The sequence below is a fragment of the Acanthopagrus latus genome, chromosome 5, assembly GCF_904848185.1.
Source record: "Acanthopagrus latus isolate v.2019 chromosome 5, fAcaLat1.1, whole genome shotgun sequence".
NCBI lineage: Eukaryota > Metazoa > Chordata > Actinopteri > Spariformes > Sparidae > Acanthopagrus > Acanthopagrus latus.
Genome location: NC_051043.1, coordinates 8,242,086 through 8,269,753, shown reverse-complemented (window position 1 = coordinate 8,269,753; position 27,668 = coordinate 8,242,086). Strand labels below are relative to the sequence as shown.

Sequence of the window (27,668 nt, the reverse complement as noted above, 5' to 3'; positions counted from 1 at the left end):
CCAACATGGCAGCAGAATGTGGCTCCAAAATGACGTTAAGTGGTCCAAGAGGAGCGCAAGTTGGTTGTCTTTTTACATTCTCAGTGATGTTTTGCTGTGCTCACACATTTGGGACCGCTTGTCTTTCCTTAACATAAGAATTACCATCATGGAGATCCCAGGGCAGTCTTTGGGTTTCATTTTGATTTAGTTCTTTTCTGGAATGATGTCTGTGTATTGATTGTTTTACTTTAATTACTGCATGTTCATTTGGAAATTCTTGTGTTTTGTTCAGTCTCTACGCAAAGCACTTTGGACAATGTTGGGGGTTTTTTTCAAATAAACTGATAAATAAACTGAGGGACTGGGAGATGTTTGTTTTTATGAGCCCTTCGATGTGTCTGCTGAAGAAACAGAGAGAGCTTAAATAAAACGTCAAAACAGACAATCCTAGTGGAGTAAAAAACAGGCGAGACACAGGCGAGAACCAATCTATGTAGTTTTTTTTATTTAACAATGCATGCCAGACATGATCCTATTCACATTGAAGAATACAGATTTGTATTTGCATCCAAATACTCACTACTTTGATTTCATATTATAATCGCTCTCTATCTTTCTCTCAGTCGTCTTTATAGGTCGTCTCTGTACACTCTGAGTGGAAGAACTGCATGCATTTGAAGGACATTAAATAAAACGTGACCAGCGGGGGGGTTAAGCCCCCTTTCTGTTGTAAAGCAACATCAGCAGTTATTGCAGAAAAAACGTGTGCATGAAACTCACGACGGAGGTCATGGGAGGAAAGCAGATCTGTTCTATGATTATCATCATATGCTCATGATTCCACAAAACTGTAAGATACAGTATAGGAAAATATTTAAAAATACTGTACATGGAGATTCTGTTGGGTTGTGTTGTGTTGCCATGCCTCCCCATTACCTACACCTCGCCTACATCTGCGGGTTCACACGCAGCTGATTTACTCTCACAAACACACATACACCCACGCTTCCTATCAAGACCTTCCAAAACAGCCATGTCAACAAATCACAAAACCATTTCTAGAATCATGTTCTCACGAGTTTAGAAGTGTCATGGATATGTATGTTATCTCAAGATTAAAAAAAAACAAAAAAACAAAAAACAAAAACTGATTTGCTATCACAGTAGGTCAAATAGTGGGCTCTGTTTTCGTAATTATCCGTACAAACCTAAGCTGAGCTGTACGACCTTTGCTTGGTGCCACAGCTGTGTAGACAATAGGTCAGCAGAGCACAACTCAGCTCGTTTCCATTTGGTTTGGCAAAGTTTGGTTTGGCTCAGCAACTGTCAAAGAATTTTAACAAAACTCCTGCGAGAGAACAATGTCAGTCAGTCAGGTATGAAGACATTCATTCATATTCTATTGCCATTCCTGAAGACACAGAGCACAAAACACAGAGATTTCCCTACGATCCTAAAAGACTCTGGGTAAGACTCAAAAAGCACAGTGATTATGTTTGAGGCTGTCTGTGGAGAACAAATTCCAATCTATTTCTTTTTGTATTTCCATCTTTCTTTCCACAATGACATACTTACAGCCTTGCATCTGGGGTAACATTGTCCCTGAGCATTGACTTGGGGTCAACCTTTCCTTTTTAATTCATACCTGAACCCACATATTTCTTGAGGAAATTGCAAATCTGATCCTTTGTACTTATCAGTAGGCTGAAACAGTAAGTTATTTTCAGGTCATTTTGCTCAAGACTTATAGGTCCGATTTGTTAAAAAAATCAAAAAACATTGTTGAGTCCCATTCCCAACTCGTCAAATACTGATGCTTTCGGTCAGTAGGTCGGATTGGCCGGCAACCCAAAGCGTCAATATTTGACGAGCTGGAAATGAGATTCTACAATGAACTATTTTACAAATTGGAGCTTCTAAATATTTAACAGATAGCCTGCTTTATAATTTGGGGTCCAAAAGTTTGACAGAAAAAGAAGGTCCATCAAAAGAATCTACTGAGACACACTATGACAAGGCTCCAGTGTTTTTGAAACATGACCCATACTGACTAAAAGGCTGTTCACACTTGGTATCAACATGTGTCCTGAGTGATACATCCACAAGCCGACAGCTCAAGATCCATTGAGGATGCATTTGAGATCCAATTATTCAAAGGGGGTGTGATCCACAAAACAACAAGAAGAATTTACACGTGGTTCACCATTATTTAAACCTTGTCTTTTCACCTGCAGCTCGTCTGCGTCTGTCTCTAAAGTGCATCTTCCTTCATGACATTTAGCTGCTAGTTGAGGAAGCTGTTTCAACTGGTTTTACCATTTAATTTAATTATGTGGCGGATACACCATTTTATTGATGCTTAACATTTTACATTTTTACAAATAAAGTTAACAGTAAAGAATATAGGCAACTTATTAAATGCCCGTGGAGAGAGAATGCTAAATCTTGTGAGATGTAGAGTTTATAAAATCATTATAATCTTTATGAAGCGCTTTCTACAAGAGATTATTACCTCTTTGGGCCTTCTTGTTAATTTGCCTGTGTTATACATGAAAATATTTATTTTTTTTGCGCAAAAAGGACTTAGGACAGATGTTAATACCGGGTCTGAATTCCCTGGTATAGATAAGTCTAGATATCGCAGCCTCTGTTTGTTCATTCTCAACCATCCATTTTAAAATCTATAAAGTCCCCAAACTCTGTGGATGTGTACCAAATCACTGGAGTACAAAGGTCTGGGCCAGGGTTAGTGGGTATATGAAGAGACATGTGACACAGATAAGTCATTTGATAAAAACCACAGCACCAAACCTCTGGTGATGCTTTGCCCTCAGCTGCATGTCTCAGTTTAATGTGCAAATATATTTGTATCTTCAGCTATGAAACTGGCATCCTCACTGAGTTCTAGTCACGTGTTTTGGGAGATTGAAATAAATGTCCATACAAGCAATGAAACAGTTTACTCATGACAAAATTCCCCTCACTGTGTACATCAGATGTCTTTAAAGAGAACAACAAAGATCTATGTAAAAGCCACATGTTGGAAAAAAAAATAATCACAGATATTTGGGCTCTATGATTTGGGGGAAGAAAAAAAAAGAAGAGAAGTTTCACAGATTTCTGAATCACTTCAGTCCCCACATACTCCATCCATGCCCAAAAGGCACCCTAAGTTTGGTATACGGGCAACTGCGTATTGCCATGTCAGCTTTACATTAGAAAATTCTCATAAGCATCTTGATAAAACATACAATAAAAACTACTTTAAATACTTTAAATATGATTGAAATGTACAGTATATTAGACAATTCTATATTTAATAAATAATATAATACATCAGCATTTAGTGCATGTCGATGGTCATCTTTTATTAAATTTAAAAGCTTAATTAGAAAATACTTAAAATTCGACAAAAATATCACTGAGAAGATATAAATATTGATTTCGTAATTCAAACAGGCATTTACTGTAATTATCCATAATGAGCAAGAAAATGTCAATAAATAGAATCAATCTCAAAATAAATGCAACATGATTATTAAACTGAAATGTAATAGTAAGGAAATATAAAACAAACATAAAAAAAACTAAGTAAGAATTCTATTAATTTCACCTATCTTATCTTTACAAAGCTATCAGAGAGGGGCATCATCCTCCACCCACACGTCTCACGTTAGAATAAAAAATGAGAGATTTTAAAACACTGATCTGGCTTTTATCTTTTCATAATAATATCCCCATGTTTCCGCCTTCATGTCACATAAAATGCTTTCTTATATCTCAGCTAGAATGCATATACTTGACAGCTTATTTCAAGCTTTTTAAAAAATAAACTCATCCCTTTTTCTTCAGGAACTCCTCTTGACCTGTTTTATAATGGGCTTAGTCATTGGACAATGACCGTCTCCTTTTGCAGTGGCTGGCTTTGAATGCAATTCAAAAAATAAATAAATAAATAAAGGAGGGAAAAAAATGAATGACAGTTATGTAATAGATGAAGGACGGATCCATTAGGTGTAGGTGGATGTTAAACCATTGCAACGTAATGCCACTGTAGAAACCTAAAGGAGGAGGAGGGTCGGGTGCCAAGAGAGCAATGATTGGTTGAGTGTAAGGATTTTTGGTGTCAGGTGCAGGCAAAGAAGGCTCACGTCAGGTTCACTCAGCAAGCATTGCTTCTGAAGTAGGCTCACAGCGCCCTCTGGTCCTGTGTTTTTGCAATTGCACTTGTTAAAGCTCTCAGGGATCAGGTCTGAAACTTTCTCTTGTGTTCTTGTGTGTGTGCAGACATGTAAATATGATTGACTTGATTAAACCCCTCTATCTCCTTTCCTTCCCTTTCCGGTTGTAGATGCATGCCTTGACTCAGTGCTGTCACCTGCTAGTCTCTATTTATGTCACTCTGGTCACGTGGCTGATTAAAGCCAGTTTTAACTGTTCCACTTAACAGCTACATGTGACTGACTGGTGACCTTTTGACTGGAGCTCGTTCAAACACTGCTTTCTAACCCTAAACTGACAAATGAAATAAAAACAGTTTTGTAGAGAAATTATGCTACAAATACAATTAAAGGCAAAATCGTTATTCTTCTGGAAAAGGAAAGAAGATAATTGGTGAATATTTGAAAGGTGTACTGTACTTGTGTATCCAGAGGTAAGTTGTTGCCATGTTACTGCAATCATTTCCAGTGCAACCATGAGGAGGAAAAGTCCCTGATGGTTCCAAACACTTTGATTCCTTTAAAGAAGCAGCCAAAAATGTCTTTCTGGTTGCGAGTGGAGTTGTATGAAAAGAGAAAAATGTATTCAAAGCAAACATTTTGTAACAGTAATGACTCTATGCTAAGACAAAATGACAAAACGAAGTGGCTGTTTTTTCTTTCTCCGCTCTCTTTGTCAAACAGACTAAACAGTTTCTACCATATAATGCAGCTAGGAGGAGTAACAGTATACTTTCTCTGACTAACGTGATTGATATGTGATGTAACACAGTGACAGATGTCTACTTGACGGAAAGGTTGGTGGGTGGAACATACAGTACGAATACACCTTTCATTGCCATAACACCCCATTGAGAGTTACTTAGCTACAAGAGGAGGTAAAAACTACTCTAGATTCATAGCTCTTTGTTTTTGACTGGTGTACAGTAGGACCCCTGCATCTCCTATCTATTCATCCTGACTTCTGATCCAGGGTAAAGTTGCCGCCCAGCACTGACTGTCAATAAACTTTTACCATTTTTGTTATCACTGGCAACTTCACCCTGCGTCCCCTTTCACCCTCAGCCCTCTCAGTTTTCCTCCCTGGTCCTAACAATGTGTGAGTCTGCCGACTAGTGTTACTGTCACGTGTAGTTTTGTCTATCAAAGCTGCGAAAAGCCGACGGAGTGGCCAACTTCCTCATAGATAGGCTGTCAGTCTTGGCTGTATCAGGTCTTGCTCCAGACTTGCTCCTGAGGAAGGGGTTTCTGGTTCCTGCCAGACCCCGGCCCCCCGGCCCAGGCCCCCTGTCTGCCCCCAGACCCGGTCCTCTCTCCATCCTCTCACTCACCGACAGGCTCTTCCGTTGTGGAGGGGCCAGTGTGAGGGAAGGATGGGAGTCATCTGAGGAGCAGCTGTTTGCTCGCTCCAGCCTGGAGAAGGGGGAGCAGAGAGGGGCCCCACTAGGCCCACTAAGCCCCCCTAGACGAGGGGTATCAGGGGCTGGGATCAGGTCCTCAGGGTCCTCTGGATCAGACTCTGTATGACTAAGCTCTGCCTCTCTCTCTGGATGAGAGGAAACAATGTCTGACGGCTTATCAAAGGGGAATGAGGTGGATCCTCCGGGGGAGTTTGAGCGTTCTGCAGGAGTGTATGGAGCTGAGACACAGCGTGTGTCGATGCAGTCAGTGATGCTGGTGTACTCTGCAGCTTTTACCTGGACTCCTGCCCCCAGTCCGCTGTAGCAGCCTCTTGGAGTGAACATGAGGCTGTGGGACTTGACCAGAGTGGGCTCATCCAGAAAAGATGTGCCCGCTGTGGAGAGGTAGCGGCTGCTCTTCGAGCGCTCAAGCAGCCCTGCTGAGGGAGGTGGGGATGGTTCTATGTCCCAAGGAGGTAAAGTGGCGTCTGGTAAGAGGTGGGCTGAGCACAATGACAAATCAGCAGCTGCACTGTCATCAAACATAGCTCCAGCTGTTCCGCTGCTGCCTGCACCACCCTCCGAGTGCCTGTCGCCCATACCGCTGGTGGCGACACTGCCGAAGTCCCGGCCTCCTGGCAGCATCGTCTCCATGATATCTGACTGCAGCGAGGAGTCTCTCTGGAGTTGTGGGACCACACGGAGAGGATCCAGAAAGACCTCTGCAGGCCCCACCTCCTCCGAAGTTGAGACATAGATATCAATGCATGACGATGGACGGTGCTGCTGGGAGACCGACAGCGTCGCCAGGGGGAGGGGCTTAGACTCCTTGGGGGCGGCACCTGAGGACACTGATTGTGAGCTGTTGGCTCGGTGGAGACTGAGTGAGCGTTCTTTGAAGAAGCTCTCCACTCGTTCGGCTCCACTTGCGCGTTCACCACCACGACCACCTCCAACATAAAATGAGTGGCTTCTTGTCCGTGTAGCCATGCCAGTAGGAGAGGGAGGGGACATTGAGCCCTCCGCTGTTCCCTCCAGTGCCTCCTGCAGGCGGTAGGCATTTCCTTCTGTGCTGTTAAAGCTGCTTTGACGGAGGATGTATGCTGCGTCTGGGCACTCACCCTGGCGAAGTATGTATGCTGAGTCTGTGCAGTCAGATGAAGTCCGGGAACGTACTTTGTTGACCTCCCCACGTTCAACACCTGTCACACGCTCCAGTGCTACAGCAATACGTCCAATCAGCTCCTCCATTTGGGCCAGACGGATGTCAACAGTCTGCAGTGAAGCCTTCATGAAGTGTTCCCGTTCATTGACTTCCTCCAGACGCATTGCCATATTCTCCACCCTGATTGAGAAGAGAGGAAAGGAAATAAAGATTAAAAGCACTGGAGGGTGGAGAATAGCAGGGGACAATGGCAGAGAGAGACCATCACACTGACAGACAAAAGAAAACAAAAAAAACCAGCAAGACTGCATTTAGAAATGGACTACAAGCAAATACAGATACAAGTGACTGAATACACTGTGGTTTGGAGTGTAAACTTTATACTTTGTTCACTAACACCAATGATCTATGTAAATTGAGAGTTTGTGCATTACAAGATAAGTTCACCCAAAAAAGGAAATTCAGTCATTATGAGTCGCATGCTGATATAAGGTCATGTGTCCACAGCATTCTCTTAAACAATTGTCCATGTTTTGTGGACTACCAAACCCCCCCACAAATCTCCATCGGCTTGAGAAGAAGAAGAAGTTATTCAGTAGTTTGATCATTTGTGTTCCTTTAAACATGTCAGCCCTGTGTTCATGCACTGTATGTATTGTAATACAGAAAAGGAGAAAAATTATACTATCAAAATATCCAATACAACATATGTTGTTGTAGTTCCTGGTAGACAAAGCACATATGCCAATTTCCCACAGACTGAAAGCTTTAATGCAGACAGATGTGACAATATGTCCGACCTTTCAGAAGTGACTCTGATCCTCTCATCGTTAGAGGAATGGAATCGGTCATCTTTCTCCCTGAAGTACTCTTCTATGCATTGCTCCTCAAAGTCGTGGACTTTCTTAAGCTCATCCTCAGTGATGAAAAGTTCTGCAGAAGAAAGAGTTGAAAAAATTGATTGGCAATACAATAATGGCAAAAGTTCAAATCCAAAATATATATAGCACAGGTATAGCACCAAAAGCAGAGTACTGAAAATAACCATAATATTAATGTGATATGTCAACAATGAATTTATCAGACTTGTTCATGTTGGCACTCACTCAGTCCGTAGTCCCTCTCGTCGTCGTCATGCTTGCGCCAGCGGCAGCACAGATGCTTGAGGACCATGGTTATGTGACTGAAGATGATGAGGGGTGGAGGGAGGACTGGGCGCTCATGGAAGGTCATAATGAGCTGGTACCGCTGGAACTTCCAAACTTGGTTGGAGATGGACTTCACCTCGAAGAACGTATTACTATGATGATGGACAATAACACACCAACCAAGAAAAATTACATGCACTGAGAAAGATCATCACTACTTCAGAGAGTATACACATTAATGAACTAATTCCTTCACTCAGCCAAGTAGGGACTAGGAGCATGTATGCAGATAGAAATGAATGTGGCAGCCGGCAGCCGACAATGGCTTCTGTAAAGAGATTAAACCTTCAATTTAACTGCTGTTTTTATTCCATTGTGCATTTTTTGTTAATTACCCTGACAAACGTGAAGAAGAGGATGATCGTCCTTGCTACAAAGATGATTCAGAGGTACAATAACAGATCATTAGCATGATAATGTCTCTGTGGAAGAAGTACTATCACACTTTCTAACACAATTTGCTACCAGCCTCTCGTGTCTTAACAAACAGAAACTACTGTCGTATCTCTTGATCTCTCACATATAAACACACAAAGCTCTAGAATGGGAAAGTGATACAGTTGTGTCTACACCAGCATTATTATTTCATCATTTCATCATAATTCTGCCAAAACACGTGTGTTTCAGGTCCTGAGGTGTCTGTAAAGCAGTGTGATGTCGATTAGACAGTGTACGTACTTGAACACAGCTATGAGTAGGTTAACCAGCAGGATGTTGGCCACCAGCAGGTAGCAGGCCATGATGGCCGGGACAATCCAGGCACCAGTCTTACAGGCAGGCAGGGCCACTACCACCCCATCCTCTGTGGTGATGTTCTGCCCACAGGGGGCTGCACACCGCCCCGAAACAAATACACACACATACAAGTTAATACGAGGTTAACAAAGTCTGCAGATAGAGACGTGAATACATTGTGAATATTTCCGTCAAATTTGTATGGCTGTAAGGAATTACAATGACATGCAGACACAGAACGTAAATGAAAGATACAGTAAACAAAAGATAAAAAATGTAGATAAAATCAAAGCAAATAAAATAAACATAAAACATCAAAGCACATACTGTACACTGACTAACAAGACAGAAACAATGACAAACAAAGAGACAAGCAGACCTGAAAATACCAAACAAAATGCATAACTGCATATTTTGCAAACAAACAAGAAGCATAATTCATCTTTATGCTTCTTAGCGTGGGGACTGGAACGAGTGGACACTAGAATGATTGGGGCTCATGTTCAGAAATGTGCATCTGAAAACAAAAACACACCAAAAAAGATGCATTTATCATGTGTCATCACAATCTGTGTTCCCAATATATTTAAACATGTAGTCAATGTTTGAAATATATTGTCACATATGTGTGCCATAGCTTCATTCAGCAAGGGTGGATTGCTCTAAATCATTTGAGATGTATTTAGGATACATAGTATGTTTTTTCCATCTGTGATGGTTCAGTTGCTGCGGCTTATCTGGGGAACATTCAGCATTTGTTCTTGGTTTGTTTGCCTTTGAGATTCATTCTAGTCATGCTCATCATTGCTTGATGTTCAATTGATTCACACAATGCAGCCCAAAGACAGAGAACTGAAGTAATTTTTCTATTTAAAAAAATAAATAAATATTTTTACCTTTAAAAAAATTTGGATTAAAAACTCTGACAACTGAACCACGTGAAAAAACAGATTATAGTTGATGAAAGGTGGCTGATTAAAATATTTTGGTGTGGATGTGTGTATATTTACGTGTGTGGTGTGGAATTGATATGTACATTTCAATGCTTGCTTATGTTAAATGTTGGTGAAATATTGGTAGAAATATTTTGGCAATGTTGTCATTGCTCCAGTGAGAAGCTGAGCGGGCGTTAAAGGGCAGGGTGACATGGTTTATGTGACAGACGGTGTTAACATGGCAGGGTCACTTTTTCAAATGAAACTATTTAAAAGTCAAGAAACAAAACGGGTGAGAGAAACATCAAGGGAATATCAAAGTTTAAACCTTGATAGTTCCTCTTGATGTGACAGTCATGACAAAACCATAATATTAGAACACATTTGAAAGAAGTGCTACTGCCATGTAACAGTGCCATTTGCCAGCCAGTGCCAAAACTAGTAAGGTTAAAGTTGCTTACAAGTTACAGCCTTGGATCAAGCTACCAGTCAATCAAAGATTCGGAGAAGATGAGCAGCCTTATGAATGAGGCTGTCATTGTTTTTAAATGATTTAAAACAAGCTTCTGTGAATATGTAAGGAAGATGTTGTTTAGATACAGCAGCTGACCCAAGATACCAAACACAGAAACGCAACTTTAACCTTAGAGCGCGTGGAGCCGCATGCACACTTTTGTCTCAAGTGGCCTCTAGTGGTGGGAGTGGGCATGACATGGTGGTAATGTGAGGATGATGAAGGAGAGGTGGGATACGTAGATGTGGTTAAATTGAGGTCTGTATGTATTGATTTACTGGGATTTTGACTGCACTGGAAAATGTGGAATGCACCATTACTACGCCAGCTTCCGTGAGTTCGAAAGTAATTTTCGACCAGCCAGAGTTTTTCATTCAGCCTGTGCTGTAACTTCCTACTATGCATATCTGAAACAAAGAATGAAAACATTATTTCAGATCTCTTCTCTTTGGGCCACTCCTCACATTCTGTACACACCATCATATACACTACCATCCCAAAAGACAACAGACCAGCACACGGTGCACTCTCACTCTCAAGACATTTTCTCACAGACACAGCTCACAGTCTATGTTTGATTTATTGAATCAAAAGTCACTTTGTCTACAATATGAAAATAATGTGGAGACAAAAAAAGATCCAGACAGTCTGACAGTAAAAACAATAGTCCTGATGCAAGGAGCTAGAGAATTTGAAAGGAAAAATTATGCAGATATGACCAATATGATGCAACTACTCTTGTATTTGACAATAATGTATTATAAAAGGACAACTTTCAGTGTCAACCTGTGGAGGAATGACTGAAAATTCAATGTAATTCTGAAAGTGTGTATTCAGTCATATCACTTGCATCTCTCTTTATTCTCCCCTGAAATTAAAGAAAAAATATGTTTATTCCAAAGCTCTGATGCTCTGGCCCTGAACTTACGGTCAATCTGGTCAGCAAACACCTCTCCGTAGATCATCCAGTAAGGCATGAAGAAGATGTTCCTTGCAAGCATCCAGGACGGGTCTTCATTTGGGTTGAGGATGGCCTGACGCGCCACTCCGAAACTCATCAGCACCACCAACATGATGATCACAAAATACATCATGTCGATCATCTGACAAAGGGAGGGGGGTAGAGGAGGATTGTCAGAGAGAAGGGAAGGAGTAAATGGTTAAAGAAGTGAATAAAAACAGGGAACGGTTGGTGGGAATGTTCTTTTAGCAAGGAATGATTGCTGCCTTCAAATGGGGTCGTGTTTCAGTTGCTCATACGAACACCCCCACTTGTGGTATTCAAGACCTCTTATGACCCTAACACACGAGGCTGATGGTCTTGCTGTCGGGCATTGTCAGAGCTGTCAGTGAGCTCTGGTCAGTGCAGCGTGTCCAGCAATCTGATTGGCTGTTCAGGTAAGTGACAAAAAGGGAGCCGCAAAACGAAAGGGAAAATCCACTGAGTCTGTTGCTATAGTATCAATTATTTCACAAATTTAGCACAATTTCCCCTAATTCTTCTCCTCTGCCTCTTCCCCACTGCTGTTTGCAACTTTCTATCAGACATTGTACTGATTAGAAGTGGCTGTATATGGCTGTATACTGGTGTCAAAAAATGCTGCTTAGTCATAACAAAGGTTTGTATATTGGCGGTACTGCAGTCCTTGTGGTGTGTTCAAGTGCACCTTTTCGCTAAAACACAGGAGGCCTGAGCCAATGCAACAATGCCTTTAATGCAGAGAGCAATTTGACGTCAGATTGGTGTGTCAGGACCTTAAGTTGTAATTTTCTGAAAGCTCAGCGTCCATGAGTTGTTGTGTGTTCACTGACCTTTTCAGAAATGGCAGAGGCCATGTAAGTTCAGCATATGGTGGATGGTAAGTTAATTTATTGTAATGTGAGTCTCATAGAGTTTTTTGGCCACTTTCATGGCTTTATTAGAGGGCCACACACTGCTACAACAGCAAGGATGTAGCCTCTGTACATGGGCTGCACTCTACACAAACTTGAATATCAGCTGAATGCTGAGCATATCATGTGTACATTTCCCTGTCAATAGTTCCATTTGAAGGCAGAAGAAGATAAAACCAGAGGGAATGGCTTAAATGAAGAAAGCAGCAATGGGGCTAAACAAGTCTGGTCCGTTACAGCTGGAGAAACAGTTTATCAAGTTTTAATAAATGATGGTCTGCATTTGCATTTTTTGATTACTATGATTCCCAGAGTCTTGGTTGGTCAATCTTCAGTTTTAATTTGTTCTGAAATGAAACCTCAACTCTGATTGATTAGGGAAGTCAAAGAGCCTAAGAGGAACAAACACTTCCACCAAGCTGATTTATATTCCACACCCTCTGTGTGTTTTCTTTCTAACATTCTAACATCTAACATTTCTAGCATTCATTGTCTTTTTTTCTAACAAAAACTGAAACACATCTGGTTATAGTCACATTATAAGGTTCTTTCTCTCTTTAACTAATGGCTACATTTTCATATCAAAGACAGCTTGGGTCCAGCGGTCCACAGCCCATGTCAAAGACAGGAGAACATCAGATACAGATTTGGACCTTTGATCCCCTCTGTAGTTCTGTCTACATGTATTTATCAGAGGCTCTGATCTTGCGCTGTCTGAGATCAAACAATGAGGTTTAGAAGATCCATTAGGGCCAAGCCTGCACAGCACACACAAATGAACCTTTGTAATGACAAGTCCTGGTAAACTCTAGTAATTACTATGTATTGTGTGGAAGGTAGGAGAAGCCAGACATGAATGAAGAATAATGGTGGACTGAGAAAAACAATGTGTATAGCGAAGAAGTATACACACACACACACACACACACACACACACACACACACACACACACACACTGACATCACCATCCCTGCTCTCTTCTCACCATCTTGCCAATCATCATCACGTAGGGACCGAGGTACTTGTTGACTCCGAAGATGTCCAGCAGCCGGATGTACCAATAGATGATATTTACGCAATAGATGACCCGGCCATAGCTCATGAGCGGTGGCTCCTGGAGACGCAGGACCATGCCGACAGAGAATATGAGGATGGCCATGAGGTCTGTGATGTTCCAGTACTCCTGAAGCCAAACTTTCACCTTCTGTAACAACTTCCCCGGCTCTGACATCAGGATCTTGAGGTGAGTATGAAAAAAAAAATACTTAAGCACCAATGCTCCTCAGATGTGAAACAAATTCAAGTGTGTTGCGAACGGGATTGAAACAGAGAAGAAAAGAAATGCATTATATCTTGACCACCATTAGAGGGCAGTATGAGTTCATCAATCGGGGCATCTAGCGGATGTCTGAGGAGGAATTGTTGTGCAGCTGAGAATGATGTGACATAATGATTAATGCATTTCATTCACTTACAGTACAAACAGCCACCGAATGAGGCTGAACTAGATAGTCTCATATGGCACCTTATTTTCTATTTACTCGTTTTTTTTTTGCTGTGTTTTTCCCCCTTCTCTGTCTCTATCCATCTTCTCCTGTTCCTTTCTCTTCCCCTTCAGTTATCACAGTTTATTAAGGGTTTGCTGATATGGACATAATATTAAACCTCTGCCCTCAGCCACAGGACTCACTGAATTAAACTAGTGGTGAAGAATCGATTATTGAGTTTTCAATAAAGTAGCGCATGCAGGGTGCACATTTGCACGCTCGGATGGGTGGTACCTCTCTCATCTTCTCAATGCCGTTGGTGAAGATGTAAGCGATGACAATCCACTCTTGAGGAGAGGGCCACAGGTCCATCTTGACCAGGACGATGTAGTTGTACAGCATCAGGTAGCCAACGTACGCCATCTATGTAAAACACAACAGCAGCTCAATAAAGCACAAGCGTCACTAAAGTGAAATTCTCTCTCCAGAGGGCTGCGGAGAAAAGGAGTTTTGTTTGAAACAGCTATCGGGTGAATGACTGACCCTCATTACACCTTCATTTATGCAGAGTCTCTGATCTGATAATAGAGGTTTGATGTCTAGACCCTTGATTGCTGTACGTCCACACTTGGACTGAAAATGTCCATTATGCTCCACCTGCGGCTATGTCTATTTAAGTACATATCAGCTGTCTAATTCCTTTTTTCTACCACTTCTTCAAGCGCTCTGGCTCATCATGATCCACACTAGATTAAAATGTGAAAACAATGCAAGGCTCAAGGCCTGAGACTTGACACAAATGTATTCAAAATCAATTTTTTCATATTTACTTCATTCACAGGTCCTGACACAAGTCACATGTTTTGATTATTATTGATTCAATATGACTGGAAAACATTTATATGGCAGGAGTATATTTAGTTGTGATTTACACAAAAATAAAAAGCTTTAACATATTTAAATTATGGATTAAAGTAGAAACAAACACACTGGGGATGGTTTCTTTTCTAGTCCATGCTTAAATCAAGTATTCTAGTCAAGTAAGCAGACAAAATGATTTTAATCATGTGTGACCAGGACTGTCATTCCGTCCCCCATGCACAGTTGGCTTGTGTGATGTATTTGACTAATATAACTATAAATGGGCAGCGCTCTGCAGCGGGTGACAGGTTTGAATACAAATCTAGTAAAGATGTAAATACCACATTTGACCCTGAGAAAATCCAGCATCTGTTCTTATCAGAGCAATAATGAAATTCAGAGTTTATTCTCTTTAACCTCGAGGGCAGGAAGAAGAAGCGAGGGGTGAGAAGGGTACAAGGGGAGTAAATAGCCAGTGAAGAGAAAACAGGATGAAACAAAGTGCAGTCAAAATATTTTCACAGCATAAATAAACAGGGAAATCCCTGCCGGTGCTGGAAAAAGATGTTTTCACTGGGCAAGCAAATTGAAGGAGCCTAAGATGGGAAACAAAAAATCAGCTTAAATCAAACACTACACACACACACACACACACACACTCACAGGCAGATACTGTACTAAACACAAGCCCACACAGACTTCAAAGAAATCAGGGGCCAGATGCAAAAAAACTCGACTAAAACTGTGTGTACATGCAGAGACAGAAATCTGCATACACACTCTTTTCGCCAGATTTATAAAGCTGCTCATATGCCTGGTTCTGTTCTATAACCCTTAATCATTGTGGAAACTGTTGCACGTGCACAAGCTTCACTTGCACTGCCACAATTATCCAAAAACAGATGAAGAAATGCCCTTAAACATATGTTTGTATATCGATACTTATATCCACTCCACTACTCGTTAGACCTGCCAGAACAGAAAGCCAAGTTTCAACGAAGTTCTCCAACAGCATCACAACAGCTGTCATTACACACAGCTGCGGCTTTTAATGGCGCCTGTACCACTAATTCATCACATTTATCTGTAAATCATGATTATGATTATAAGTCAGAACAATGATCAGTGGCTAATCTATAGAGTTTATACTGAAAATGACTTAAGTAAGTGCTTGGCTATTTAGGATAAAATGATAAGTTCATTACCAGGGGAGAAATGGCTCCAAAGTCAATGAAAAGAAGAATCATCAAGTATCACACACAAAAAAATCAAATTATTATCAATATGCCTCTGAGAGACCTTTTACTGAATGCTGCGTAGACTGATAAATAACAACACAATCAGTGACAATGGCAAAACTGTAAACAAACAGTGTTTACATCGCTGCCCCTGTATTTTAAGTACACCTCATTGTTTTACCCGCAGCTGGCTCTAGACAAATGTGTGTATGCTGGTCTGAAGTAAGTGCAAAGTACGCACATTCTTTATTCACATTCTTCCTCTATAAATACTAGTTGTGGGAAAAATTATTTTTTAAAAAATCGTGCGCACTCATTTAATACATTTGGCCCCTGGAGTTACAGAATCCACATGGACAGTGCTGTATAGAAAGATTTTAGGACACACGTAAAACAACATGCAGACTTCCCCACATATGTAAACACTTTATTTACGTATTGTGATCTTTCATCCTGTGGCAATATGCTATAACTGAAAGGGTTCAGTGTCTGTTCATACAGTTAACACAAAACCTCCTTGTTCAATCTTTGATCGCTTTCTCTCAGCTGTACTTTTCTCCCCATGTTGCTTCCATCAGTCTCCCAATCTCTTTCACACAGAAGCTTCCCACCTAACAGAAGCTGGGTTATGACAGAGTGGAACAGCAGGTTAATGACAACAGAGGCACTGTGGCAGTGGAAGCAAACGGCAGGGAACCAGGAATAGTTGGTGTTACAGAAATACAGTTAGCACTGACAGCGGCAGCAGCAAGCTAAGTATGTAGGTGGCATTGCTGCAGCTGACACTGACCGTATGGAACCAGAACTTGACAATTGGAGCGTTGTAGAACTCGTATATCTTGCGTCCCATGGGGATGAGGCGGTGGCGGTTCTGAACCTCCTCAACATCCTTCTTTCTGGATGTCTCTGTGGTAACCTTACCCAGCATTGCCTTGGGGAATGCAAACCCCACATGGAGCGAGGGAGGGAGTGAAAGGTGTGAGGTATAAAAGCATGGAAAGAGTGGGAGGAGGGAGGTGTGACAGATTGGAAAGACAGAGGAGGAGGAGTGGGGGAGACGCACAGAGAGGATGGACACGAAGATAAGTATGTGAAAGGGGGGAGGTGGGATGGGAAGAGTCGAATAACAAAGGAAAAAGGAGAAAAAAAAAGAGAAGGGGGAGAGTGTTACATTATGGCCACTGCACAGTTTTAATATCATAATCAAAAAAGCAAGCACAGGCAATGTCATCATTCCAAAATGTGAGATGTGTGTTTGAGGTGGAGTGTTGGGTGAAGGCTGGTAACACTGTATGACGCAGACAAGGACACTCATGGATTGTGTCTCAGACAACAATTAAGAAGCAGAAGAGAGACAAGATAATGACAGAAAGAAGACAGATAAAGAAAAGATAAAGGGTAAGACATAGATATCTCGTTTCAATCTGTGACACATTTCTTTATCCATGAGAGAGGGTTCGGAGCCCACGGATTTAATGGGTCATGGTCTCAATGTCAAAGCAACACCAGACCTCTGAGGGAGTTTATTCGTTGAATTGTATTGTATGTCAAGATGTATACTGCCCAACAGACAAAATGCAGTAACTACATATCTATTATTATATCATATCAAAACTGAATTATAACTTGTATCCAACATTGTTGTATCACATCAATTTTTACAATATAAACAAATATTATAAAGGCTTTTTAAATCTGCAGTAACTACAAAGCAGACTAATTGAGTGCTGCAGGAATATGTCATATAACCCGAAAATAAGTTGGCATTTATACACTTTCGGTTGCCTTGACTCGAAGTCAGTGGGCTTTTTGAATTGATTATTTGGTTAAATGCCATTTGTTAAATAAGTCTGTTGTTAAAACAAGCTTAGGATGTTTTCACATTTTTTTCTACTACATAAGCTACATCCGACTTTAACTGGAAACTATTCTAACTATTCTAACGAAATGTTGTGCACCATGTAGTTCATTATAGCTTAATGTTAGCTATATCATTATGGTTACTGTGTTTACGCTTCAAAAATCACAAAAGTAATCATCTGTGAAGTTCATTTTACTGAACAAGACCTGCCAGTATCATAAACTTGTGTTTTCCACAAAGCTTATTTTCTGTAATAATACAGAATCCAATGTAAAAAACTCATAGGAGCTTCGTCAATGGAACCAGCGTGATGCTAACTTCCAAGTTAGCCAACAAAAATATGTCATCCCTGCAGCACTCTATAAACCAAAAGGCAGTATTTTCTATAGTTACCTCTCTGTAGCTTGGTAATCTGTGTGCTGCAGTAATGCACTTACTGCTAAAGAAATGCAGCTAACTAGACTCCAAGTTCTATGTAATTTGGTTTGGATAAGCTACCTGAAAATCATGTACTTTGTGGGCTTTTCAATTTGTAAATGTTTGTAGTAAATACTGATTATGATAAAGATATCAATAGTACTTGGGCAGACAGAAACCAAACACAGAACCAATTTCCTATAATCTGTGGACTAAATTATAATTAAATTAAGGTACATTTTCCTCAAAAACGTAGATAAAACTAATAAGAACTGCAGTTTCTCTGAGCAGTGATTGTTTTTTAATGGTTTATTTGAGTGGGACAATATTTGTAGGCAATGTTACATCTAAATAATAGCAACCTATGAAACGTATGTAGCACATCTAGCTGTAGCTAATTTGCAGTTCTTGTCTCTGCCTTTAATTAAAGGCATAGTGGAGTATATTGCATTTGCTGCCTTTTGTGTTGGTTCTGTTATTGCATAGTCAAAAATAACATAATTTGAAAACATTTACAAATGATCTTTTTTACAGTTTGCCATCCAGTCTGAAAACCCTGCTTCACTGCTTCTGTAGTTACTGCACTGTCTTTGTAGGGCAGCATAGCAGACCCGGGGAAAGATAAATATTTGATCTGTCCAAATATCTGAAATACATGAGTCGTTGGTTTAAGTTCCCAGGCCACTGAGTAGGTGATAAAACCATCGCTAAGAATTTAAAGAAGACATCACCACCAGTAAGGAACCAAGGGATTTCTATATTTTTCTATTGTTTGAAACATAAACAGTCTAAGTTTTGTCCAAGGCACACACAGACGGGGGCCTTCAGGGTGAACAGATTCAGATGCCAGTGTGTAAATCACACCATGCCTTTACTGAACTGAACATGCACATTATCTGATCAGCAAGTGGAGATCACATGAGCCATAACATTCATCACAGTGTGGTTTATCTACAGCATCTGAGGATAGGACAATACAATCTCCCTCTGTGGTGTAGCAGTCTGTGTATATCTGTATGAATCTTTGTGTGATTCATAAGTGTCTGAACGTGCATTTGTACAGTCAGAAGCCAGGACAATAGTAAAGGACCATTGCAAATGCATCCCTTGGCAGCCGGGTTCTTTGTGTACCTCAGTGCCTCAAGAACTGCATGTGTAAAATGGCCCATTTTGTGAATCTTTGTGCTTGCTTGCTGGCTGTGCTAAATGCAGATGGAGAGTATGTACAGTGGTGCTGAAAGGCATTCAACTTCAATTCAATCACATAATGGGATAACCTCACACTGTGGCAACATGTAACGTATGAGAACCATTCACAGAGCTGATGTGCCACTGAATGCATCTTTTTATTGGCTACACCTGCAGCGCAAGTATGGCATAAAGTTCGAGCGGCAGGCAAATAAAGATGTTGAGCTTTCCTTTTTTGTATTGTGTCTTCAGTTTTTGAAGACAGATAGCAGACGCACTGCACTTACGCACTGCACTCAGGCTTGGTGTGGCCAGTTTCTTTGTTGCTGCTCTATCAACAGTCTACATACGCTAATGAAGCCTGTCTGCTAGATTCAGTTTGTGTATTAAAATTGTCTTTCCTAATCCTGCTCTTTATTTCAACAAACAAACTGGATCTTGGTATCATCTCCAAAATTGATTGGATTGAAATGGAACGAGTCCTAATCCTGCTGTACATCCATGTCTATGCAGATGGATCAAGTCTTCAACTGTGAGCCGGGAGAAGATGCTCAGACTCTGCATGATTTAAGCTCTGCAGCAGCAGGCGGACATGGTTATATAATGCAAGAGCCTGGGCCTCCCATGCTCATCAGCCAACATGCTGAGTGGTATGCTGCAGCAAGCCATCATCATGATGGGAGAGTGTGAGGGGCAGCAATCGGCTAGCATACAGTACTGTACCTCAATCAGAACTGAGCTTGGAGAGACGGAGAGAGAGAGAGAAAGAGCTAGAGGAAGGGGGGAGCCGAAAGCAAAAGAAATGAAGAGAGAGAGAGAGAGAGAGAGCTGTGCAGAGAACGAGAGGGACCAAAGAAAAGTAGAAAGAAATATAGGGGGAGATAGGTGGAAGAAGAAACATACACGAGGGAACCCACAAGCGGCGACAGACTGAGACGCTACAACTCCAAGACCATGTCTTTGCTGAGACGACGAGAAACAGGAAAGGCCGATTTGCCTTTGGCCAGAATAGAGAAACAAGTGTGTGTGTGTAGAGAACTGTGTGCGTATGTGTGTGCATATCGACATCTCATTGTGAACAGGTTGTATAAAACTGGTCCACAAGAGACATGTACAAAAGACACAGAATCTGGGCTGTGTGTTCAATGATCAGCTGTTTAACATTTGAATATGTGTATAGATTCTGAGATGCGGGGCTGAGGTGGGTTCTCTCACCACGGAGTTGTACTGCGTCTCACAGTAAGATCTTACTGTGAACTCCATGTCTTCCTCCTCCTTCTCCTTGACAGGTTTCTCAGGCTCCTCCTCCTCCTTCTCCTGCAGGTAGGCCTCCTGATCCTGGGGCATGTAGGACATCTCATCCTTGTTCTTGAACTCCAGACTCAGGATAGATGGTGGCAGAAGCAGCCCTAAGATTACCTGAGTGATGAGGAAGCGGAGGTTGAAGTGACAGAATTGACAAAGAAGTACAGTTTCATGAACAGCGCCACGGTAATTAGGACACAGGCGTCTGGAACAAACAAACCTTCATGATCAGGGAAAACCACTTTCCCCTCATGCCTGTACATGACTGAATGACACAGCCTTGGTATTTACAACCGCTAAAGCGAGGGTTCTCATTGCGGGAGTCGATTACAAAAGCATTAGTCCAGACAGGCAGCAAGAGTATTATGCTGCCACGATAGATGAGAGGGACAAACACCCGCAGCAGAGAAGGGAGTCAGGCGCGCTGTAAACACTTCAGATACAGCACATAGTACCAGTCAAACAAGAAACGCGAGAGCGAGGCTGTTACCACAGTGAGAAAGTGACCAATAGAGGAAAGAGAAGAAGATGGAGAGCAGTGTGTCTTCTTATCTCCAGAAGCAGTAATTAAACAGTAAAATTAATCTGTTTTCATTGTATTGACCAGTGGCTAAAAATCTAAATGACGGTAATCAGTTCAAGTTTACTTTATATTAATGTCTCACCAGTTACTAGGCTGAAAATGTGTCATATAATTTAAAAGGTCAGATGACTAGCCAAAATAATGTAATGTTAAAGACATTGATAATACGCTTATTATCAGGCATATAAGTAGCATATCAACTGATCTTTATTCAAGAGTACTTTAAGCACTTAGTAAGGCCTTATTTTCCATTATCATATTCAGCTACAGCTACTAGGTCACAAAAACTGCCAAACTTTTGCTTCTTGATCAGGATGATGGCATAAATTACAAGGTTGACAGGCTCTAATCAGTCTGGGCTTTATAAGGTACCACAAGAGCCGGGGTGGCAGTTGCTCAAGAGGTAGATCCCCAGATCCCCCAGCTGCTTGGAAAAGATTCTGAACTCCAAATTGCTCCTAGTTCCACTGGTGTGTGGGTGTGTGTCCATGGCTTTGCATAGAAATGAGCATGGGCAGCCTCCACCATGTATGATTGTGCGTGTGATTGGGTGAATATAATGTGTTGCAAAGTGCTTTGAGTAATCTTTGAACCAGAAATGCCCTATATAAATGTAAGTCCATTTACCATTTAGTGCCACACGAACAGTCATCCTCTCTTCTTATGTAGCAAAACTACATGTGTTAATAGTGTCCACCAAATTAAGCCTTTCTGATTCAGAATATCTCCCCCATTCTGAGTTGACGTCTTGCTCATAATTAATTCACCAGTATTTTGACACTTATTAACCCACACAGGTTCTATTAGTGAAAAAGTTATGAGTAAGACCTTATGTCAGAATGTGGAACACAATCTGAGTGAGAAAAGCTTAATAAAGAATTCTCTGGACACTGTAAATACATTTAGTTTCATGTTTCACTCCACAAGAATAGATCCATTCTGTGAAAATTAAGGGAGAATAAAAAGTACAAGGTAGCGTGTTGGTCAATGTACAACACATAACAAAATTAAAGTTGTTAAACTCCTTCATGCTAGACAAAAACAGAACATGCATGGTTATTTATATATAAATAAACATGTAGTGTATCTTTTGAATTTGCACTGTCAATCCACTTTGAGTGTGAGCACCTAGCATGAATGTTATAAACCGTAAGTCAACCTCTCATCATTCAGATGTAGTGCTGCACTCTGTCAGCTTGAAACACTGCCCGCTTGTTGAGTACAACAGATTGATCTGTCATGTTGTGGTGGAGACAGGTCTCAGGAGGCACAACAGTCTCTGATTTCATTAATTGTTTGTCCAGCCTTAGTCCCATTTGTCCATTTCCTTTTCCTGTGACCAGTGACCAAACATTAGTCATGAGCAGCCTTAAAACCAAGCTGGATTAGCATGGCTCTTATTCCCAGTCTCTGGGGCAGGGTTAAGGTTAGAGTTAGCACTGGGTCAGTCTGACTGCTCAGGTTGGATGGTCTAAAGATCCTCTGGGAAATGATTGTCTCCAAGTCAGCTGCTCTTAATCCAAAACACCCACTTTGACCCCTCCAATACTGATGAAAGTATTTAATCTGAAGGCAATACATGTTTCATCAATAAAGCAGAAGAAATAACAATTACTCATGACTATTCTTATGGTACCACCTGCCCTTTACAGTATGTCCAATACTGAGCAAAGCATCCTCCTCCTTCATCCTTATCAATAAGCAGTAATCAGGAGATTACTAAGGGAAACTCTTAGTTGATGGCCTAGTAGTAACAGAATAGGTCAGGCAGAATAATGCATAATAGGAGTTTTACAATTACTAATACAGGGTCAATATGCCACTAATATGAATGCTAATAAGGATGGTATCAGGATGACATATAATGAGGGTAGTGACCTGTGAAAAATACAATTAAAACCACAGCACAGAAAGTGATGTCTCTGCTTCTGTTGAAATCAGTCATGTTGAGGGATCGAAAGGAAAGACATCAATAGTTTGTCAGACTCATTGATGTGTGAAGAAATCAATGTACTCGTCTTTGCATAGTTGACTCACAGCCTCCAGTAACGGTATACTGATATGGTATGAGAGTGTTACAGGGGTGGGGCTGAATGCCTTAACAACTATAGCAACTCAAAAATGAACACACATCTTATTTTGACATCATTTTGACAATGTTATGTGCTGTATATCATGAACTCCTGGGGGCATCGAATCTTGTTTGTTCCACTTGTGGTTTCCTTCCTGTCTTTCTGCTCCAGTGAGTTTGCTTAGCAGTGAACTATCTCTCTCCCTCCTGCAAAGGCCAAACCATACTTGAAGCACTTGTAGTCAGCCCTGCTCCAAGACCTATTCCCCTGTCTCATTCTATGTATGAACGAGTGTGAACCCAGCCGTCCCTCCAGCAACTCCCAGGGTGACTCTTCATTATAAATAACTTTAACCTCTCCGATCTAAGCGGCTGCCTCCTATCACCCTACCACTAGACATCGAGAAAACCCACGTGAGCAAAGATTGCTCCAGTCTTAAATGAATCTACTCTGGACTCAAAGGATGTTCACCGAATAAGCATTTGATGTAAAATGTGTGGGACACAATGTTTTGAAATAATAAGGTCTGTTCTTCTGTTGGTCCAGGCTTATTAAAATGCTTTGTAGGCTTATACTAATAAAGACCAATTGGACCTGGAGGGCCACCTCATCCAGACACAGTTACATAATTAAAAGTATTAGCTTGAAAAAAACTAATAAAACAAATAAACCCCCCTGAAATCAAATATAACTTTCTGTTATTAACAAAAAGGCTGGATCTCAATTTGTCCTGAATCCAGTGAAAAAAAAAAATCACATTTTATAATGATGTAATTGCAACAGACCAACTTCTCCATCAGGGTTGGGTCTGCTTACTTTCCACAAACTAGAAGATAAAGTGTTCTAACTGTCAGTGGTGGCCTGTGGTCTTTTCACAGCCCAGCGCTCTCTACATTATTGTGAATGAGTCATCAACGCGAAACCACAGATATACCCAGCCAGACGGGTGTACTCCCAGCTCTATTTAATGAAGATGAATAGCCCTATGTTGTACTGCATATGGGTTATCTGAATTGATCATTTAATTGTTTATTTGACTATATCCTGATATTTGAGAATTGTGACAAAGATATGCACTAATTTTATATATAACTGTGAGAAAATACACCTGTCAATGTTTTTAAATTACCTGAATTTCACACTTCTATTTCTCATTACACATCTGTCAGTGTACACACTGATACTGCACATGCACTGATATCTGTTTAATAAGCAGACCCAAACAGAGTCTGATGATTTTTTTTTTCTTTCAGTTTTTTAGTGGTGATCCAGAGCAAAAACCTGCAGCAGTCAGAGGAATGTTTCTTATTCAGTTAAGATGACAAAGACTGTTTTTGAGCAAAAATAAACAAACACAATAAATTAGAGCAATCAAAAATGATAACACTGCTTGAAATTAATATTCAGTACTTCCTGCAGTAAATTCAATATTCCACGTATTCTCACACTGCACCACAAATTTTCAGAACTGAAAACGACACGCGACAGTCCCACAAATGCAAAAAAGGGCTTAAGATGTGTCAATGTTCTGAGTTTAACAAGCAGCGACTCTGCTCGGTTAGAATCTGTGGAAAATCTGGGGAGTTGTTTACTGAATTCTGTGGCTGCAGATTGTGTGTAGGCCTGGTAATCACCTAATGCTGGGTGCCCTCTGTTTCTCATATAGGAACATTACGTCCAAAGTAACTAACAATTTTCATTTTCTACAGAGAGGTAATCAGCACTTCTCTCTGCTTCACATCTCTACATTTCCACACCTGGCAGCTGTCACATGTAACAACTCTCCACTTAGCAGCACCACTCAGCAGATCCACAGGAGTGATTTGGGCCACCTCTGCAGAAGTTTCTCAAGAGCTGAGAGCCTTTCTCATTACTTCCTGTGCCATCACTTTTCACAAATAAGTCTGTGGGGATTCAAGCATTCCAGTGCAACTCTAGTTTTCTAGCCTGAAGCCTGAAGTTACTGTGAAGTGCACAGAGATGCTACTTAATGTAAGCACACTTTCCTTTACCCAAAGTTTATCCCAAACATCTGTCCAACTTCTTTTACCTTCAGGCCTGAGTTCTTGCGCATCCGCAGGCGTCCCATCCACATGTCGGTCAGCAGCATCTGACTGCAGGTGTGAGCGATGAAATCTCTGTGCTTGGCTGCTACCGCCAGCTGCAGGCAGGTGGCGTTGCTCCAGTTCTTCAGCTCGTACGTCAGCAGCTTCATGGCCATCTGCTCGTCCTGTTTATAGGACTGGTCGAGGAGTTCCACCGCCAGCTGGCCAAACTCTCTGTGAAATTATATACAGGACATATACAGGCACACAGAGACAAGAACAATGATAAAGTGTGTTCAAAATTGTAAGATGTAATTAAACTGGTTGGGGAATCACTGACCATCTGGTCAGATTCTGTACAAGATTAATTTTGCATACAAACACTTGTACACACAAAGCAATACAACATTTTGTACATCCCAGCACACAGGGAAGGTCAAGGACTTACATGAAAAACGTATCTAATTGCTTTAGGGGATGCACACTCGTACCCAAATTCTCACTGGTAACTATGTCTGCATCTTTTCCAAGGTGACAGGGTTTGGGAAACTTGTTGTTGAAGTTAGAATGTATGTATACTGCATGCTGAACTAGAAGCTCTGTGTACAACAATTATTACAGAACAACAGCGCTAATATGAAATATTTCTTTGAGAAATTAGGCAGAAATGGGAAAACAATATCTAAATGTAACATACAGCACATAAACACAATTTAAGTGCTATAAACCTCACACAAATACTTCAATACATCCCCTTTAGACAAAACAAACATAAATCAATACTCTGAGATCCAGTTTCATCCTAATTTTAGCCTCTGAGAGGACTTCTACACACACACACACATTACAGCACAATATTGCACACTACACTAGAAAGCAATCTGTTCTGTACAGTTTAATGTGTATAACAAGGCACTATTACCGCTGGGGTTTGGAGGATTTATAAAACAAGGGCTCCAAATGGCACAGATCACAGCACATAGCCCAGTTCAGCAGTTTCTGTTTATTTGAGGGGCTTTTCTAATGACTTATCATGACTATAAAAGGTAAATACGCCACATGCATTACTGTATGTACCTTCACACAAAACAACAAGTTCACATAAACATCCCTCACGTTTATCGATATCTACACACGTACAGCCAATCTCAAACACCGCAATGACAAATAACAAAGGTTTACAGGTAGATATGAAAATGCAACTTAAATGAGCTCCTCGAAGGAAGCCGAGACAATTCTCTGTGGAAAGTAAACTTAAAATATGCCAGCTGTAAGGGTGTCCTTGGAAACTGTGTGTGGGAAATCGAGGTTGGCGTGTTTTTTCTTCATCTGTAGTATCTGAAATCTTCCCCCCTAATTAACAGTAATTTCCATAGCCAGCATTTTCATCTCTATGTGATTACCTTCATCTCAAATGCATATCCTTAACTAATGATGATGCATGTTATTAGATTTCTGTATCTATGTCACTGACGTCCCGTGAGAGCCTGGAGTAGTCCGAAACAGGGTCAGTTTGCAGCAAAGAAGGTATGTTAGTGTGTGTCTGTGTGCCCACATGTAATGGGTATGGAGGTAAATGTCCTGTCTAGACTGGCCACTCAACTTTACATAAATCATTTAGTACAGAAAAATGCACATGAGAGAGATCTGAACTCACAGAGAAGGACTACAGAATCTCAACATATTGAAATACCCCATTTGAAAACACATATGGCTGCATGTGTAGTTGTCGGGAAGAGTTGGGACACTGTGTTCCTCCAGTGTGTTATATAGGTCTTTGTGCATGTAAAAGAATGAAGCAGGGCAGGCCTTAAAAAGACAGTAGCTAAAACAGAGTGTCAGAGAGAGGGAGAGAACAGTGCTGCAGCACTGGACAGAATGAGAAAAATGTTTTATTTTTTTGAGTATTAAAGGTTGTAAACCTTTTCAAATAATAACCCAAAAAAGTTTGCAGTCATCTTATCCTGAATTTGATGCCATATACACATATATAGTTATGCCGTATAAATACATTGGTCCTGAATTTGATACCAGCCACACTTTTCAAACAAGTTGGGACAGAGGCAACAGACGACTGTAAAGAAATCTGGAATCCATGAAAACCTCTCGGAACATTTCACAGGTAAAGGAGATGACTGTATCATGACTGTGCATAAAAGGGTCATCCTTTTAAGGCTCAGTCATTCACAAACAAGGATGGGGTGAGGGTCAATACTTTGTGAAACACGATTACATGGGCTGAGATGGTTTAGAAATCATTGCATCCTGTTTTATTTACGGTGAAAGCCGAGTTATGACCAAAGATTTGCAACACGACAAAACCATTTTATAGCCTTGCTGGGGAAAGTTGCAGCAGTGTGAACTGACCCATAACAGCCTGCCGAGGATGGCTGATTGTGTTGTCTGCGATTCAGCTTGGCAAGTCGCTTGTGGCTGTTTTTTGTTTTTCTGCCATTCTATCATTACTACAAATGCAACTATATCAAGGATCTCTGTGCACATTTATATTTATAAGGCGTTACAAATAATATCCAGCTGTAAAAAAGCCTGACAAGCTG

The 27,668-nt window shown here is 40.9% G+C and overlaps 1 protein-coding gene across 3 annotated transcripts in view; it reads right to left on the bottom strand.

Annotated features, from left to right (window-relative positions):
- Window positions 1-470: 470 nt before the first annotated feature.
- trpm3 (transient receptor potential cation channel, subfamily M, member 3) overlaps window positions 471-27,668 on the bottom strand; it is a 162,629-nt gene continuing 135,431 nt past the window's right edge. For 2 of the 3 annotated variants that reach the window (XM_037098196.1, XM_037098195.1), the window contains 11 exons: window positions 25,116-25,344; window positions 20,321-20,524; window positions 16,430-16,570; window positions 13,835-13,963; window positions 13,039-13,290; window positions 11,088-11,262; window positions 10,438-10,566; window positions 8,654-8,804; window positions 7,874-8,067; window positions 7,568-7,700; window positions 471-6,947 (listed from right to left, as the gene is read on the bottom strand). In XM_037098196.1, coding sequence (XP_036954091.1) covers window positions 5,327-6,947; window positions 7,568-7,700; window positions 7,874-8,067; window positions 8,654-8,804; window positions 10,438-10,566; window positions 11,088-11,262; window positions 13,039-13,290; window positions 13,835-13,963; window positions 16,430-16,570; window positions 20,321-20,524; window positions 25,116-25,344 — 3,358 coding nt within the window. In that variant the 3' untranslated portion in view covers window positions 471-5,326. The remainder of the gene's footprint in view (window positions 6,948-7,567; window positions 7,701-7,873; window positions 8,068-8,653; window positions 8,805-10,437; window positions 10,567-11,087; window positions 11,263-13,038; window positions 13,291-13,834; window positions 13,964-16,429; window positions 16,571-20,320; window positions 20,525-25,115; window positions 25,345-27,668) is intronic. The other variant, XM_037098197.1, reaches the window with a different exon arrangement.